The sequence below is a fragment of the Penicillium hordei genome (genome assembly GCF_028827395.1).
Source record: "Penicillium hordei strain IBT 12815 chromosome Unknown utg000001l_segment0_segment0, whole genome shotgun sequence".
NCBI lineage: Eukaryota > Fungi > Ascomycota > Eurotiomycetes > Eurotiales > Aspergillaceae > Penicillium > Penicillium hordei.
The window spans coordinates 4,828,612-4,846,417 of NW_026623142.1; the positions used below are offsets into that span (position 1 = coordinate 4,828,612).

The following is a 17,806-nucleotide window of genomic DNA, read 5'->3' on the forward strand; positions in this document are numbered from 1 at the left end:
GTGAGCCAGGACTATGAAACCACATGAGACTCTCTCAGGCATGTATTTGGAAAATAGAGCAGTTTCACCGTGGGCGACAGAGATATAGTCAACTGTAACTAGTCGAGAAATATATAAAAATGGGAAAAAACGTGTATCGATTCACTGCTTCCATCAAAATATTCCTACCAAATATGTGCACAAACTCACAGGAATTATAAAGGTCAAAGCCCCAAAAACAAGCATATTTCTTACTGCTCGCTTATGATGAGCCTCCATTGTCTTGCCAATCCGTTCTGCCCATGCCTTCGGAGGATTCCCATTGGGAAACGGAATGTCAGGCACTGGCTTGCCCAGGAATCGACAAAGAGGCTCCCAACCATCTTCAACAGACCATTCGAGAAGTCGATCATCTGGTAAGCCTAGGCCTCTGACCATTGCAACATGCTCCTCATAGACCCACTTCCCGTTCGATTCGAAACTCCCTCTGAAGAATCGGGGCATCATGGTCCTCGACATTGTTTGGCGAATCCAGAAAAGATCTGCGCTGAACCATGATTTGCACCAGTCCCAATCAATAGGGTTCTTGTCGAAATATCCCATGGTGTTTTGCATGCTACGGTACCAGCTGTCAAGGTCCTGTCGGACATTAAGGATGACTTTTGCGTTAGGGTAGGCTTCGATGAGTTCGGGCGCGAACTCTGCTGCGAATAAATCGCTGACGCCCACACTATTTCGTAGGATTGAATCAAAGTCTTTCGCCGTCAGTTTCTTGACCTTGTCGGCTTCGGGGATTGTGGTATATTTCTTTTGCAAAAGTCGGTATATCCCTTCCAAAGATGAAGGGGGAAGGATTGTATCAAAACCGTGGTGGGTATGATTAAATCCCAAGATATGCAATGCTTCGCGGAGACTGTCGGTTCCGCTTCTTGAGATCCCGACGGCAAGCACCTGCATTGGCTCTTTGCGTCCGCCGCTGGTCGGAGGTGGGAGCCCATAGATGGAATGAATAATTCGGTCGGTCAAGGTCATTTTTAGATTGTCACCGGTAACGGAACAAGACCGCTTTGGTCCAAAGAGATAGCTGCAAAGAAATGCCTGGGGGTATCTTCCAAGGTTATATTGATGTTGCTGATGTGAGGCGTAACATGAAGCCTATTTCGGGTTAGCGGTATGCGCTGAGCCTCGATGACGCAGTCGAGTCGATGTTCATTAATTGGTTCAGAGCAGGTTTCAGGCAGGTTTCGGGCTTAGAGGCCAGCTTTATTTTTAATATTTAAAAAGTAAAAGATAGTGATGTTCAGTTATGTGATTCCTCGCTCTTCGTAGGTAGAATCACTTTCAGAGCCTCGCTCTTGAAAGTTGTAACGATGCCTTGAGTTTAAGATTCTATATATTCTAAAACATCGAGGAACTAATAATTATACAATCATTGATTTTCCCGGTGTACCTATGTAGTGTATTATGGGACATCAAAGACTGAAACAATCATTTTCAGTGACTCGACTCCAGCAATACAGTTTTCGTCCTTAATCCTTTATTAAGTCTATACCTATTCAAACCACAAAGGATGGATGGTGCCCCTTAGAAGAGGGAAAGCATAAAAATGAAGTCTTTGTGACTCGCATTGTTGGCTTCTATGATATCCTTTGATTAAACTAAGGATCTCATCATAAGGCGTCAATGGCATTCTTCAGACTATCCCCTTATCCCTCCAACCGCGCAAAGGATTCGCTGGCGTGTGGGGAAGACCTTGCGGGGAAAACTCTGCGCTAGTCCTGTTTCGTCCCGCAGGTGAATATCAATGACGGCCCCGGGTGGCATTAAACCGAACAGCCCATCCTTCTCGGACAATATTGAACCGAGATGCTATGGGGTTGAAATGGTTAGATATGTAGAGAAAAGGACCTGGGGCCCCGGATCTCAGCATCTGTCCAGTTTCCCCAACGATCCAAGCCCAATATGATTCTGCGCGGAAGATACCTACACTGGGCTGTGACGGCTGCAAGCTGTCAGGCCTTTCTCCTCCTGGGATATGACCAGGGCGTTATGAGCGGCCTAATTGGCGCGAACAATCAATTTGGGCAAACATTCAACAATCCCGACAGCACAATGCAGGGCCTCCTAACTTCGATCTACGATATCGGCTGTGCAGTCGGCTGTCTCCTCAGTCTCGTTATTGGACACAAGTTTGGTCGCCGCAAGATGATTATCGCCGGTGGTTCGATAATGATCATAGGAACAGTCATCCTCGGCAGCTCCTATACCGTCCCTCAATTCCTCGTTGGTCGAATTGTCACTGGCCTTGGTAACGGAATCAACAGCAGTACCGTTCCAGCCTATCAATCCGAGCTAGCTCGTCCAGAGCAGCGTGGCATGTTGCTCTCTGCCCAAGGCACCGTTACAATTCTCGGTCTCTGTATCGCATACTGGCTGGACTATGGACTGAGCTTCGTGGACACCCCCGTTCAATGGCGGTTCCCAATCAGTTTCCAGGCTTTCTTTGCCGTCTGCCTAGTTTTGCAGATGATTCCTTTGCCTGATTCCCCACGCTGGTTGTGTGAACAGGATCGCAGTGATGAGGCAGCGTCGGTCCTGGCACGTCTACAACTGGATCAACCCGCTGATGAGTCCAATCCTGAAGTTGTTCTTCTACGTCATCAAATCGAATCGTCTATCGAGATTGAGTCTGCTGGCGGACCCTTCAAGTACAAGGAGCTATGGTCGGGTGGCCAAATGGGAAATCTTCGACGCATGATCTTGGCTGCTGTTGTCAATATCCAGCAGCAGTTTACAGGTGATCAACACCGATTCAGCTTCTGTGGGAAAATCAACGTATTAACATATACTAGGCTCTAACATGATCAATTACTATGCCCCCGTTGTCTACCAGGTATGCTCCCTACACCCATTTCCAGCCGAACAAGTGAATTAATAACAATTCAACCTAGAATGCTATGAATCTATCTCGCAATCTATCCCTGGTGCTCGGCGGCTGCACCTCTCTCATGTACCTTGTTGGCTCCGTTATCCCCTTGTGGAGTATGGATAAATTCGGCCGGCGGGTATCACTCATGGTGTCCGCCGCTGGTCTCTGTTTCTGTTTCGTGATGACTGCTATTCTATTATCAATCGGCACTGCGCCATGTGCATATGCAGCTACAGTATTTGTTTTTATATTCCAGCTGTTCCTTGGCATTGGTTATCTGCCAGTTCCCTGGTTAGTCTTTCTTATCTTTACTGTGTTTGTGTGCCACTACTAACAAATAGCAAGGTTCTATCCTTCTGAAATCTCGACTACTCGTATTCGAGCTAGAGCTCAAGCTTTTGGTGGCTTCGTCAATTGGATGTGTGTTTGTAAGTTGACTGTCTTTATACGAAGTAACTGGCGTCGCTAACCGTTACAGTCATTGTCGTCCAAATCACGCCAACCGCAATTGACAATATTGGATGGAAAACATTTATCATCTTCGCCTGCTTCTGTTTTGCCTGGGTATGACCCCGATTCTGAACCTAATTTCTATGTTTTATGATGCTGACTGGACTAAGATTCCTATGGTCTTTTTCTTCTTTCCCGAGACCAAAGGCCTGGAGCTGGAGGATGTCGATCACCTCTTTTCGAGAGGTGGAATTACTGGAGGTGTTTGGGAAACTAGAGGTTATCCCGTTCTTCCCGGGTACCATCGAACTTTGAATACTGGGAGCATTGAAAAGCCAATGGTTGAGACTGCACACATCGAGGTATGAGACTAAAGTCGTGTGAGATAGATCCTCGGGTCCTTTGTATGTTCTTAGAATTCAATTTGTTTTAAAACTTTTCAAGTGCCTCTTGACCGTCTGCTTTGCAAAAAAATAATGTATTGGATCATTCATATATAACCAAGGCACACTCCCAATAAACATTGCAAGAAACACGGTCCTCGCCAAGGCAGATATAAAAGCATCGAAGTCAGTCCTGATGAAGAGTATTCCCGACACCCACTCAGATTCCTCTGGTGTCTATTCCAAAAACACAACTTAACTCATGATAAGCTAGAAAGGACTAACTCTATTCAAATCTCACAAGCTACGATAGTAGCGCAACTATGGGAAGATTCTTTCGCGTCGTCAAAGGTGAGAACCTAGAGTACTACTTAGTTAGCAAGCTTTGGCAAAATTTACACATAGTTATAAAGTCGAATCCGAATAGGCTAAACCATTATTCATGTGCGCTGCAAAAGATTATAACTAGAGTATGGAGAAGTTAGCTTTAGGAAAGTCGAAATGAAATTCGAAACTGAGACATAAAATCGGCCATGTGGCTAAGCATTGGGGCTAACTCGAACTAGTCCTGAATAGGAAGGGGATGTCATGGGCCACCTCAGGTGTCCAGAAGCGCCGCAACCTTGGAATAGCATCTTGCTTACTTCTCTTCATGTTCTCTATGTCTTGATTCCTAACCTCTCCCCGCCTTTGTTCGCCTTTGAGTTGTGATATGGTATAAATGAGTACAGAGTACTCCGTTTAACCCATTGTTCCCACAATGTGGACCAATAGTATGCATTAGCATCCTACACTAGATAGGGTTTGCAAGAACTACTCCAAATACTCTCTAGTCTTATGCCGGTCAAAGGTGTTATCTAATTACATAGCAGGGATCCTTTAATCCTGGTTACTAGAGAGATAGCATCCCCCCCCCCCCTTTTTTTTTTTTGCGACCTCACTTTCTCACTTCTACGAAATTTGCCTTGCTGTCACAACTCCCTTCCCCCGGAAAACGGCCGCCACCCGCACCAAACAGATATTCCAGCTTGATGTTCCTAGGTGCAGTATGGCAGGAAATTTCACATTTCCAACAGAAGCCGAAAGTCTTTTCAGAGTGGCAGACCTGGTGAATGTAACCTGGGATGTTATCGCTCCTCTGGTTTCAATTTACGAGACCTGTGGCAGTAATAACCATGCTCTAGAAGGTTGGGCTATCTATTGGACTTGTCTTCTTGCTTTTTACCTATAATCTGACTATTCCCATTAGAGAGAACAACCAACAATTATAGCTACGTGTGGATAGCGACTCGCAAAAACTATGTAGAGTCTGGCTGTAGCTTCATGCTCCAGCCGTTCACTACGGAAGGCGAGTCATATGGTGATAATATTACAAGTATTCTATTTGGGGTATCGAAAAGATACACAGATGATCCATCACCGGTCTCGTACAATTTCATCAATGCATCGTCATCCACGTCTACAAGCGCCACGAAAGCAACTTCCACGTCTCTCGCTACCTCAGCTAGTGTCGAGTCTACATCATACCCAACGACTACGCCAATTCCTAAGTCTAGCCATGGCATGTCGAAGACGAGTAAAATTGGAATCGGCCTTGGTGTTCCTTTAGGTGTTTTGTTGGTAGCTGTCGCTATTGGCGCGCTCATCTTCTATCGGCGGAAATGTCGCCAGAAAGAAACTCAGGGGTTGCCTGTTACAAATCAACCAAATGATGAACTGGCTCCACTTCCTATGATTTCGTATAAAGAGCCTCATCATACGCGTCTATCACAGACGGAGACAGTGGCTTCTTCCTTCTCGAAGCTCTCAACCGATAATCAAAGATCGGAAGGGACAGACAGACGGCTAAGTGAATTAATGTCTACTGAACGAGTGGAGATAGGCTGATTCCGGTACTGGGTTGCAATCTTCGAAGTAAAGGGGTTGATATTCTGAGGGTCTTGGCCCGACGCCATCGACTCACTTTGCCTTTCTAGGCTACCTGGATTTTCAAAATCCATGGATAACTATAGAGTAGCTTAAATTAATAAGTTTTTGGATCCCCAGAATCCTGTTTCTGTAGACTTGTTTGTTTCCTGTACTTGCCGTTTCTGGGTAATATGAATACCCTGGCATTCAAGACTGCGAAAGGGTACTGTAAAGATTCTGTTGGGACATGTTCCTACTTGCAGCTAATCCGGGAGGTCATCTTATCCATGGGAGGCGGACGTTCCAGGCTCAAAAATCGAAGCTTTCACAGATACTGAAGAACCTCAAGGTTAGGAAAAATTACCCTCGAAGGCAGAAAGGAGATGAGGGGAGGAGAAAGAGGAGGAAGGGAGGAGAAGAAAGGACAGAGTGAGGGGAGGAAGATGACAGTGGCCGCGGAAAGAACCAAAGCAGACATTTTAAAGAGAAAAAGTTGTGAATCAGGTACTTGCAAAGTATGCATTTCATCGGATAGTCTGACACCATTTGGAGGTTTGGCCAACTTCTCAATATAGTTGGAACATAAAGGGTCACTTGAATTCAATGCTCCATACTAATATCTACCCGGCTTTGTTTGATCAAGAGTATTGTTTCCAGATACCTCAGTGACCAAGAGCATAGCAGGCGAATAATTCGTCGTCTATTCAGTCCACTCCGATCAGTGATGTAATGGACGATTTGCTCTATGGTGTTGCTGGGTGTACTGATCCGAAAGTAGATTCTTTGGACCCTGTACCCATGCAAGAGACCAATAGCTCTCAGTCCATTGACTTGAATCCGACAGCCCATAGCCCACAGAAAGGTGCCTGAAGGCCAAACAAGTATACCGCAAGGTTTGGAGCTCCAACTTGTTTCTTCGCTTTCTCGAAAAATAACGGGGTTGCATGGAGAGAAATGGCACAGTTGCTGTGTAATACCAAAATCTCCACTGAATGCACTGAATGCACTGATCACCCCAAGTTGGCAACAAGAACGAACAGACTGAAGAGAACCCAAGTACGATCTGCGCGGCGCATCGAGCAACTGTCGCCTGAATTGTGTCATTGTCATGGCCGCAAAGAGGGGTGATATCTCTAAATGATTAGTCAATTGACTGACAGTTGACAACCTGAGAGCGCTGATAAGGCAATTTGCTATCTCCCTGTCTCCAAGACACTAGTTTATATGCATGGCCAGCACGTCGTTAATAATATACAAAATTATAGTTAACTTGGAAATACAAAATATAAATTACACACTCCTTGACCCTAGGCAACCAAACTTATATCTTCCGCTTGAGAGGCCTCGTCATCTTTGTTTTCAATAATCTTTTCTTGTCCTCTCAAAGACTTTCTAAATCCTCACAATGGACACCCCTGATAGTTATCTGCCTCCTGCCTTGAGCGCGGAAACTATCACCTCGTTGATCCTATCATTGGATCTCCCTGCGCCAAGCTCCATCGAGCCGCTGCAGGTTAATGCCGCCTTTCATTCCATCTATCTCATCCATTTCGCTTCCGTACAAGGTATCGCAGCACGAGAAAACAAAGATGGAACCGTTACGCTCGTGCTGCGTGTCTCTGGACGGCAGCTACCTGTCATCAAGACACGCAACGAAGTGGGCGTCATGACCTGGATCAGCAAGCATACCTCCATCCCCGTACCAGCTATCATCCGGTACGATGCGACGGAGAATAATGCGATCGGACATGAGTTCACACTACTCGAGAAAGCGTCCGGCATCAGCGTCGATCAGATCTATGCAACGCTATCCGATGAGGTCAAGACGAAGATGGTCCACCAACTGACGGATTATCTGATCGAGCTGCATGCGCAACCCTGGCGCGAGGGGTACGTGGGCGGGCTGACCCGGACACCGACGGGCGAGATTGCCTTCGGACCACCTATCGACGAAAACTTTTGGCAGACGTCGGACCTGGACAAGTACTGGTCCGCCTCGGCTGGAGTCAAAAGTACGGAGACGCTCGAAAGTCTCGATCCCATACCAGCCGAGGGGTTCTCTAGCTACACTGTCTATACGAACGGTTGCCTCGAGCGGTATGTCCACGCGATCGAGATCCATCCCTCACTGGAGCCCTACCGCGACTTGATCCCTCGGATCCGCGAGTTCATGACGCAACTGCAGCGGCAAGACAACCAGACAGAGCTCAACAGCGTCGCCTACATCATGGCACACAAAGACCTGCATTTTGCCAATATCATGTGCGACCCGGACCAGCCGGGGTGTCCAATCACCGCGGTCCTAGACTGGGAGTTCAGCGGGGTGGTTCCCGGCCCGAGGTGGAACCCCCCGCGAGCATTCCTGTGGAACACGAAATGGGACCCTGACGATAAGGCAGAGCAGACCCGCATGGAGCAACTGTTTGAGCAAACGTGTCGCGAAAAGGGGGCAGAGCATATTTTGAAGCAGACTCAACTGAATGCAAAGCAGGAGATGATGCAGACGGCAGTCAATCACATTCGAGCTATTGTCGAGGTGTGCCCGCGAGGCCAGGCACAGGACCGCGTGGCCCACTGGCGCGCGGTGGCGGAAGCCGCCATGGAAGGATTTCAAACGTGATGTGTATGAGGAGAATTACAGATCAATACGTACTGTTTTTCACCTTTATTTACACATGATGTTGTGTTGTATTGTATTGTATTACGGGCTTGCATTGCCCTAATCCCCGCGAAAGCCTTCTGATATAACTCGGTCTCCCGGACCCCAATAATTTAGACTAGGGGGGGTTCCATACGCCTTGTTCGGGTTGAAAATGGCCGTTCATGGCTCACCCTCATCTGAAAGCGTGTCCAAGTGGGCTCGACGGCTTCTCCGCGCTGTGCAAGCACTGTTACTCCCAACCCTTCTGCAGTACCACAGCAGCACCGGCAGTAAGCCCCTCCGTCGCACAGCACATGACCCTAGTGCGGCTCGGAATTGTGCATACGTGATCCCCGTGGGACGGCAAAATCCATGTATCCAACCTAGTTGACGGTGCCGTCCTACATTCCTACTATCTTTTTAGTGCTACAATGGGTCCACTTAGCATAGAATAGTTACTCTACTATCATATAGGAATCCGGAACTTTCTCGTTAAGCGAAACGAATACCGCGGGTCTAGTTCTGATTACATGTGCCTATCTACATAGGAAAAGGCGATTAGGGTGCGCTATCGGGGCTACCGGGGCAGGTAAAAAAGGCTTCACGGATTATAGTGTTAGCTTAGCACGGTTATAAGTTATTATTATATGTAGTTCATTCAAACCCTATGAAAATCGAAGGTTCGAGGGGTCATCCGGGAAAAAAAAAAAGAAATGGCGCCACCCGGAATCGAACCAGGGCTAACACAGATTAATACAACCACAATGTGTCGTCATACCACTAGACCATGGCACCTATTATATAAGAATTAATGCGATTTATGGTACTATAAGCTACTAGAGGTCAACCCATATAGAAATGGTATCTTTGGCGAAAAAAAAAAAATGGCGCCACCCGGAATCGAACCGGGGCTAACACAGATTCGAAACAACCACAATGTGTCGTCATACCACTAGACCATGGCACCTATTTGATATAAGTGGGTCAAAACTTTGACATTATACGTGGAGCATGACAAAGGAAAGAAGAGGAATAACCAACTATCATGATATGTTAGTAGCCTATAAAAAAAGAAGAAGAATCCTTAGCCCCTAGATATATGGCTAAGTATGTTATGTGCTAAGTCAATCAACAAAGAAAGAGTACATTCAAACTAGGAACGTAAAGATGGGGAGAAGAAGAGAAGGATAAATATGTACATAGTAAGACCACGGGAGCTAACCTACATATATAAACACCACAAACAACCCAAATGGGAAAGAGCAAACAATCTCTGGAATATGACAATGTATGTGATAGCATGTGATTGAGGCAGATCGTGATATAACCCCCACGAAAACAATATATCTAGTCCCTAGATGATATTAGAAGCTTGGCAATGGTAGCATCGTAGTCGCAAATACCACCAGGTTCGAGAGCCATAGTTCTAGATTAAGAGAACCAAGTTGAATTGAATTGGCTGAGAGGTCTATTTTATCGTTGTTGAGGTAGGTATTCAAAAAAAAGTTGACGTGTTCGAAGTGAAAGAAATTGTACGCGGCGGTTTGCTATACGATCTTAATAAATTCTAGGTACGTACGCGGAAGATTTAATTGCTAAGGGGGGTTCAAAGTAAATTCTTGGCCTTTACGGAAAGTGGAGAGCTTCGTAACGTCTGGCCACTCCTAGTCTCTAGCTTCATAAAGAACCCTTTCGAACTTGGCAATATAAGTGGCGAGAGAATCGATGTCCTACTTGATTAAACGGTGACTATCTTCGGCTTCTTGAGTCTCATCTAGATTGTCAGACACACGTCAAAGTTGTTCGAGGATTATGTGGTAGTCGTGGATACCGGAGTCACGCGCGGGTGCAAGTTATGAAAGAACCATCGCCTAAACTTGACGTGAGAAACTGAGAAATACCTAAGCTATGGAATCTCCGATGGTCCATCGAGAGCGATATTTGCACGGATAGCGGCACCCCACGTGTCGTACTTGCTACTTGACCCATGGACTTCTCAGGATCTCAGAGAGAGACTTTAGTCGTTTCGACGAGAGGACAACTAAATTTGCTACTAAAGGTTCTTGACTGTGGTAGCAACCTATACACGAAGCTCTTCGCGAATTTCTGTACGAAGTTAAAGCCGTTGTTATGAATCTATTTTGACGAGGACCGAGGAAAGGAAGCGAGGTTAAAAACGAACTGCACTAGAATCTACACCTAGAATTTAGGGCTTAGATATCAAAAGCATAAACTACACATGCAGAGGACTTTTATGTGTATGACCTACAACAATAGTCGGCCACTTATGCGGCCTTGTCGTGTCTTTCTGGTGTTCTTTTCAGATTTCTTCTTAGGATGTATGTATTGGAAGGCAGTAAAAGGCGATCATCGGCAGGACACCCATCATTCACAAAGTCATCAGTGCCAGCGGGAACCCTAGCTCAACGCTCGCCACTAGTGCCTTCGAGGTCAACGTCTTCTGTTAGACCCACATCACAATCAGAATCGTTACCGGCTAATACCAGCAAGGCGGCAACACGACAATCGTCTAAGAATCCCCCACCGAACCTCGCACGTCCGATAGATCATCATATATCATACTTCGAGCTTCCATCCAGGTTGTTCGATAAAGCCAGGGCTGGGCCAGAAAAACATCGCTCGAGGTGTATCTAAATGATCCTACTGATTTCCTTAAAAAGGCTTCTATCAAGGACCGATTACCTTTCTACCATATGGTGTTTCTTAATTCACAGCCGAACCGGTGGGATGTGGATCTACTTTGTGTAAGAGACTTTTTATGTGTACCTGTGACATGGATTATAGTTTAAACCCAGCCTAAAATCGAAGGATGTAAAAAAAGTAATGGCGCCACCCGGAATCGAACCGGGGCTAACACAGATTAAAACAACCACAATGTGTCGTCATACCACTAGACCATGGCACCTCTTAGATATAAGAGTGAGCTAGTTGTGATGTTATGAGTTAGAGGAGTTCAAAGCTATGAAAATCGAAGGATCAAAGGATCGTCTGGGGAAAAAAAGAATGGCGCCACCCGGAATCGAACCAGGGCTAACACAGATTAAAACAACCACAATGTGTCGTCATACCACTAGACCATGGCACCTATTTGATGGGAACGGGCTCATATTTTTGCTTTATCAAGCCGATCCTGGCCTATGCCTTTTTCCCGCTTTTAATCTTTTCGCATATAAACTGGTTCCGAAGTTGTACACCCCTTGGTCGCGATATTGTTTTAATGGCAATACACAATTTTATGGTTTTCAATCGTCAATGGACAGTAAAGAGTCTAACAACGGTGTCTGAACTAAACTGTTCCTCACATTCAATGAGTAACCACTGAGGTCAATCTTCCAAGACGGCAATCATCAACCTGCAGCGATGATAGAGCGGGTTTGAAACAGCCACATAGAACTCACGACCCATGCCCTGCTTGAACTAATCTGATAATCCCGCTGGAAAACCTTTTCAATCAACCGATGCGTCAGATGTCAACAATCTGGAAAAGACCGAGAAGAGCCATGGCTATCCTGTTCCAAAGGCTCATGGGCTGCTCTGGCATGGTGGCAAGTTGTGGGCCTTTAGAGAGTATTACTTTCACAAATATGATGTCGTGGGAAAAGGGAAAGATATCAAGCTGAAGCGGGGTGGGAAACCAATCCTTTTGCCTAGGGTGAAAGGTAGGTATTGATTTGTTATCGGCGGTCATAGGAGGGAACGTAGGGAACAGAGTGTATATCCTGAGACGAATGATACAACGTCTGGAAAACCAAGGCTCTCACAAAAAGTGGGCCTCCCTTACCCACTCTTTGATTTTACCCTTTTGATGATCAAGGCTTTGCTTATGATCCTTCGCCTATAATAATGGCTTCTAGTCCCTGTGATGAAATACATATAATCATACATAGACCTATAAAACAACTCCTTTCGTTTCCGTTTCTGTGGAGATTCAATATGGACAAGTTGATCTCATAAATATTATTGGCTCCATCAAAAGTACACAGTAGTGGGAGAAATTCCCCTGCTGGTTGGCTTTAAACCTAGATGTGATCCACCGATGGCGTGTACATGTTCAATGGTGTAATATACAGGGTGTAATATCCAGGGCTACATACACGTACGGTCGTGAAAGGCCTGGGGAATAAATCAAATAAATAATCAAATAAATCAAATAATGTAAAGTAGAGTTGTCGTTATTGTGATACGACGCTATCAAATTGACTTCTAACTAGTTCTCCAATTTAGTCTGCTTTGATTGACCTGGTTTCATCTATTACTGTCTACACTCCCAAAAAGGAGAAGGTACAAACAACACCTGGAAAGGCCGGGAGCGGAAATAAGCTTTATACCGTCTTCAGATCCTGGATATCTCCTAATAGGTTACAGAACATTATTCCACCAGTAAACATTCTTGAACTTCACAAGAAACTGGAATGAGCTCGGAGCTTGGCGCCAAAGAAGTATAACGGCAGAACAAACAAATAACATGCCCATAGTGTTCCAGCCATTACGCCGAATTGTTTCACAGGACCATCTTCCGCATACCAATCCATCGAACGAAGCGAGACACCGAAAGCCAATAGGTTTTTGGTAAAATTGACTAGCAAAGCAATATCTGGCGCTCTGAGGGGGTGACAGTCGATCGCATAGGTGATAAGGATGTTTGCGGATGCGGTAAGACCCAGCGACAAAAGTCCCCATCCGAAGGCCTGTCCAACCCATCCCGTGTGTTGTCCCAAAGTGATTCCGATTATCAAAACACCCAGAGGGCTGAGAACAGCGCCGATGGTGACCAGGACTAGTCGGCTTTCGGGAACGTGTATACCGCAAAACTGCCTTGCAGAACGGGAAGATAGTTTGTCTGCTAGGACACCACCAATTGGGAGGCCACAGATAAGCCCAACCAGGGGAGAAATGCTCAAAAAGCCGACAGCTCTTGAACTCCATAACATAGGGGGTTCTTGGAAGACATTTGAAAGTATGATTGAGCTAGCGACGCTCCATCCGATAGTCAGGCCGAATATCATGATGGTAACAATGACTGGTGGCTGTAAGATCATGGTGAACGGCGTATATAAGTATTGAAGTGCGTTCAAATCTCTTTTAAAATCGAAGATTCCCATTTTGAAGGACCGTGAAACCCAAATTGTTAAGAGATTGGGGGGAGAGGTTGGTGTAGCGCTTTCGGTTCTGATCTGTTCAGTATCATTCTTGGAGTCCAATTGGCCAGAATTGTCGAGGAAGTCATTCGGAATATCGTCAGTAGTTTCTGGTAGCATCAAGATGCAAGTTATCACATTGATGCCAGAAAGAATGGCCAGGAACTTGAAGTACCACTGCCACTCTCCAGTTGCCGACCCAAGGAGGCCGGCAATGATAGGCCCCAAAGCAGAACCCCCTGCTAGGAATCCTACGTATACAACCATGGCCGAAGCAAGTTGTTTCTCCTGAAACAAGTGCACGACAAAATCTGGGCCAAGCGTTTCAATGACCCCTCCGCAGAGACCGCCGACAACTCGCGTTGCGAGAAGTGATCCAAAGGAGCGGGTGTAGACGGTCCATACGTTGACAGCAGTGAATGCAGCTAGCGATATAAGTGTGGTATACCGTTTCCCAATATATTTGGATGCCACAACCGCAAACAGGTTCTGTATTATTAACATATAAGTCAATATGCAAAAAGATTGGATTATGACCATACCGAAAGCCCCAAAGCCAGGAGTGCGTATGATGATAATGACGAAACCCTGTTGGTGCTGACGTGGAAATCCTCAATTATGAGACGAAAGAGCGGGGTGATGCCGGCAGCAAACATGTTGCCCAACATCGTGTAGACGCAGACGTTGAGAAGGATGGTGATGCGCCACCACAAAGGCCACTCCTAAATAAAGAGTTAGCCATCTTTTCTGTCTCCATGTCCAGAAATTTATCTAAGCATGGTTGAGGGGCCATACAAAAGAGCTGAGGGCCTTGCCATCGTCAGTTATCTCCATTTTTTCGACTTCTTTTCTCAAGCGAGGAAGCACAAGGTTCGAAGAGTAAAAGAAGGCAATGAGATTTCGTATAATTTAGAGACTGACTTCTTCATTGACAAGGTAGATAAGCGAGGGCGGGCAGCGAGGACTCCTGAGGAACTTGGGGTATCGAAGAAAGCGGGTGTCTTAAAAGGGTCAAATCATTCCCCAGATGATCGACAAGTCATTAGGTCTGAAACCCCGGGTTGCGAAAGTGCGTCTCCCTTAGAGTAGCTGATTTGCCGACCAGCAATCCATTCAGCTTAGACAATATCACTAGGCAGGATCGATAGCCGTCGTTCCGACCAAACCGATGTTTTGCTAGTGAATAAGGTATATTCGGGGAACGGACGGAAGGCTAGCGCAGAGTCAGCGAACTCAAATGTATGGAGTAGAAGATTTAGCGGATCTGGAGTTAGGAATACCGCCATTTTGATTGGGCGAATGCACAAGTTAAGGGGAAATGCTTCATTCCACATATGGGGAAGGGAGTCTTGCAAGTACGTATTATAATACATCACTTTTGTGGACTCGGGGTAACCAATGCAAAGGAATTCCCCCGGTGGTTTCCCACTGCGTAGCTTGGTCCAGGAGATAGCGATTAGTAAGCGGCTATAGCAAACCCGAGTGCAGCTTTTCTCGTCATATAGTAGATTCTCAAACTCCCGTATTATTTTTAAGTCAAATTATTCATCTAGGTAGGCCCTCGGGTCGTTACCCGGGGTTCCCGCGACTGAAAGGGGGCATAAATAGCATCAGCTCCTGTGAGATAGACCATGGTTCAATCACCACTACATCCAACCTTCCTCTGGAAATTTAAGTCACCTCAAAATGTCTACTAAGAAGAAAGTGGTAGTGAATTCGTACTTCCTTTCCCAGGAAGATCATAAGAAGTACGCTCCGCCTTATTTCCAGGATGGTGTGGAGATCCTGGAGGAAACGGAGTGTACAACGCAGGGTGACTGGCCCTCATGGCTGTCTGGTACTCTAGTTCGGTATGCTCATCCTACAAATTTATATGCATATGCAATACGCACTAAAGTCAAATGCAGTGTTGCCGCCGGGAGATATACGGTGCCACTTTCTGAGGATGACTCGAAGCCTGCAGCCATTCTCCAGCACTTTTTTGATGGTCTTGCGATGCTCCATAGATTCCGCATGCATGAGGGGAAGGTTTACTACAATAACCGACATACTGCCAACGGGGTAGTGGCGAAGGCAAAGAAGACCGGATATCTCTCATCTCATTTCTTCGGACCAAACGCGAATACGAGTCTGATCGAGGCGGAAGACCCTTGTTCAGCGTTGTTTCGTACACAGGTAGCGCATATGATGTCTGAGAAACAATATTATAAGCTAATAATTCTATAGCAAAGCTTTTTCACAGAGGGAGGGCATTCTGGCCCTGAGGATCGAAATATTGCGGTAGTTCCCCGTCGCGGGTACTCTCTTCCTCCAAGTTCCAATTCTCTGGACCGCGGAGTTGCATCAAACAAGCCAGAGCAGGAAGAAGTGAGTCTCTGCACTTGCGCCTGAGATTTGTGGCTAACCAGGTGTAGCTCATTGTTCATACCGACTTCAACGCCCTCCAAGTGTGTGATCAAAAGACCCTGGAGCCAAAGCGTCTTCTAACCTATGCCGAAATTGATCCGGAACTTGCTGGCCACGGTATATGTGCCCATCCCCCAAAAGATCGCACAATTGGCTGTATCTACAATTATCTTGTCAACAAGACGGGAAAGCTGTCGGTGTTCTCTCTTCAATACACGGAAAGCCCTGCCAAACTGAAGTGGAAGGTAAGATTTTATCCCATGAGCTGTAGAGAGTTGCTAATGCCATCTGTACCAGACCGAAATTCCTTGCAAGCCATGTTATATCCACTCAATGGCAATGACCCAGAACTATGTGGTTTTCATTCGCAATCCAATTTCTCTAGATACCAGCGACGTGTCAAAGTCAATCACCGATATGATGATTTATGAAGAAGAATCCCCGGTATCTTTTTTTGTCCTAGACAAGTTCACCGGCAAGTTGTATGTTGGCAGATATCTTAATTTATCTAACTGAAAACATAATGACTGACGTTGCTTGATAAGTTTGGCGCAATATGACGGTCCAAATTTCATGTTTTTCCATACTGTCAATGGTTTCGACTTCTACGAATCGGGTGACAGAACTCTACAGATTGATATCTGTGCTTACGACACTGCGTCTATTCCGTATCGGGAGTATTGCGTCAGCAACGTGGTTGATCCTGCTGAGCCTTTCGCTGATGGTACACTTGTACGCTATCAGCTTGAACGCCTAGACTATCATACGGAGTCGAAGAGTGTGGGAAGGGTGGTTGTAGCACAGTCGATTCCAGGTACTGGAATGGAGCTACCCAGAATCGCAAAGTCTGCTTCAATGAACCCGAACTACAGGTATGTTTATGCCACAGGAGGGAACGGAGAGTCATCACCTGGTACACTTGTTCCTATTGGGCGTTTAGGCAATGGCCTGAAAGTTATTCAGGCTGCCTTCTTCGGCAGTATCGTCAAGTCAGACTGGGAGACTGGGTCATTCTTGAAATGGAAGCCTAGCGGCGGTGAGAGTTGTCCATGCGAGCCGATCATGGTGTCACGACCTGGATCTACCGAAGAGGATGACGGGGTTGTTTTGACCATAGTATGCAACAAAACAGGTACTCACAGTATCTTGATCGCACTCGATGCCAAAACGTTGACTGAAGTGGGCCGCGCGATTATGTCAACGGTGTATCCATTAGGCCCACATGGAACATTCATTGAAATGTGATGCATTCATTGAGATGTGATGCATTCATTGAAATGTGATGCATTCATTGAAACGTGATGCATTCATTGAAACGTGATGCATTCATTGAAACGTGATGCATTCATTGAAACGTGATGGAGTTTCTTTGTAGAATGGTACAACTCTAATGAGATACAAAGGGCTTCCATCCGAATACTATAACGTAGTTTCTTCCAAGCCAGTCGCCCTAGCCACTTAATTTTGTATCAATGAAGCATTTAGATAACCACAACGCCTCTAGATCCTCTATGATTAATATTGAAATTATATAAATTATAAAGGTTATATATATACTCTATAATTCTACTCTACTTTAAACCTCAATTAGAACCCTATAAAATATTGCAGTTTATAGTCCTCGCCCTAAAACCCGCCCCAGTTGCGGCTCAATTGCGGCTTAGGGTAGGACGGTTTATAGGTTTTGCGGTTTATGGCGAAGTCTAGTCGTACTGCTTCATTGAGTTTAAGAGTGTTACTTGGTATTATATTACTAGCCAGTTCTCTAAGCAAAAGAGTGCATTTTAACGAAAATACTAAGTATAAAGAGCAAGAGAAAAAGAAAAAAAGATCAGGCGAGATAGGATCCTCCGGGGATCCTATCGCAGGCAAGCAAACAAATAGTGCAAATATCTCAAGGCGGAAATATTTGGCAGAAAGCTCCTTGCTGTCCTCTAGATCGTCCTATCTC

General features: G+C 45.7%; 7 protein-coding genes across 7 annotated transcripts; 5 read left to right on the top strand and 2 right to left on the bottom strand.

Annotated features, from left to right (window-relative positions):
- Positions 1 to 153: 153 nt before the first annotated feature.
- N7537_001837 (sulfotransferase family protein) lies at positions 154 to 1,011 on the bottom strand (the record flags this gene model as incomplete). The annotated part of the gene is made up of 1 exon (XM_056892895.1): positions 154 to 1,011. One exon carries the CDS (start codon positions 1,009 to 1,011, stop codon positions 154 to 156), a length of 858 nt encoding a protein of 285 aa, XP_056757890.1.
- A 930-nt stretch (positions 1,012 to 1,941) lies between these two features.
- On the top strand, positions 1,942 to 3,726 carry N7537_001838 (sugar porter family MFS transporter; the record flags this gene model as incomplete). Its single annotated transcript, XM_056892896.1, has 6 exons — positions 1,942 to 2,776; positions 2,832 to 2,872; positions 2,931 to 3,199; positions 3,254 to 3,336; positions 3,387 to 3,472; positions 3,529 to 3,726. The coding sequence occupies 6 exons, from the start codon at positions 1,942 to 1,944 to the stop codon at positions 3,724 to 3,726; spliced, it is 1,512 nt and encodes a 503-aa protein (XP_056757891.1).
- A 3,328-nt stretch (positions 3,727 to 7,054) lies between these two features.
- N7537_001839 (phosphotransferase family protein) lies at positions 7,055 to 8,269 on the top strand (the record flags this gene model as incomplete). The annotated part of the gene is made up of 1 exon (XM_056892897.1): positions 7,055 to 8,269. One exon carries the CDS (start codon positions 7,055 to 7,057, stop codon positions 8,267 to 8,269), a length of 1,215 nt encoding a protein of 404 aa, XP_056757892.1.
- A 193-nt stretch (positions 8,270 to 8,462) lies between these two features.
- N7537_001840 (uncharacterized protein) lies at positions 8,463 to 8,681 on the top strand (the record flags this gene model as incomplete). Its single annotated transcript, XM_056892898.1, has 1 exon — positions 8,463 to 8,681. One exon carries the CDS (start codon positions 8,463 to 8,465, stop codon positions 8,679 to 8,681), a length of 219 nt encoding a protein of 72 aa, XP_056757893.1.
- Positions 8,682 to 9,174: 493 nt separating this feature from the next.
- Positions 9,175 to 11,239, top strand: N7537_001841 (uncharacterized protein; the record flags this gene model as incomplete). The annotated part of the gene is made up of 2 exons (XM_056892899.1): positions 9,175 to 9,233; positions 11,107 to 11,239. 2 exons carry the CDS (start codon positions 9,175 to 9,177, stop codon positions 11,237 to 11,239), a joined length of 192 nt encoding a protein of 63 aa, XP_056757894.1.
- Positions 11,240 to 12,708: 1,469 nt separating this feature from the next.
- On the bottom strand, positions 12,709 to 14,283 carry N7537_001842 (uncharacterized protein; the record flags this gene model as incomplete). The annotated part of the gene is made up of 3 exons (XM_056892900.1): positions 12,709 to 13,938; positions 13,992 to 14,171; positions 14,245 to 14,283. 3 exons carry the CDS (start codon positions 14,281 to 14,283, stop codon positions 12,709 to 12,711), a joined length of 1,449 nt encoding a protein of 482 aa, XP_056757895.1.
- Positions 14,284 to 15,135: 852 nt separating this feature from the next.
- Positions 15,136 to 17,100, top strand: N7537_001843 (carotenoid oxygenase family protein; the record flags this gene model as incomplete). The annotated part of the gene is made up of 6 exons (XM_056892901.1): positions 15,136 to 15,299; positions 15,357 to 15,624; positions 15,676 to 15,816; positions 15,864 to 16,100; positions 16,153 to 16,337; positions 16,401 to 17,100. The coding sequence occupies 6 exons, from the start codon at positions 15,136 to 15,138 to the stop codon at positions 17,098 to 17,100; spliced, it is 1,695 nt and encodes a 564-aa protein (XP_056757896.1).
- Positions 17,101 to 17,806: the final 706 nt, after the last annotated feature.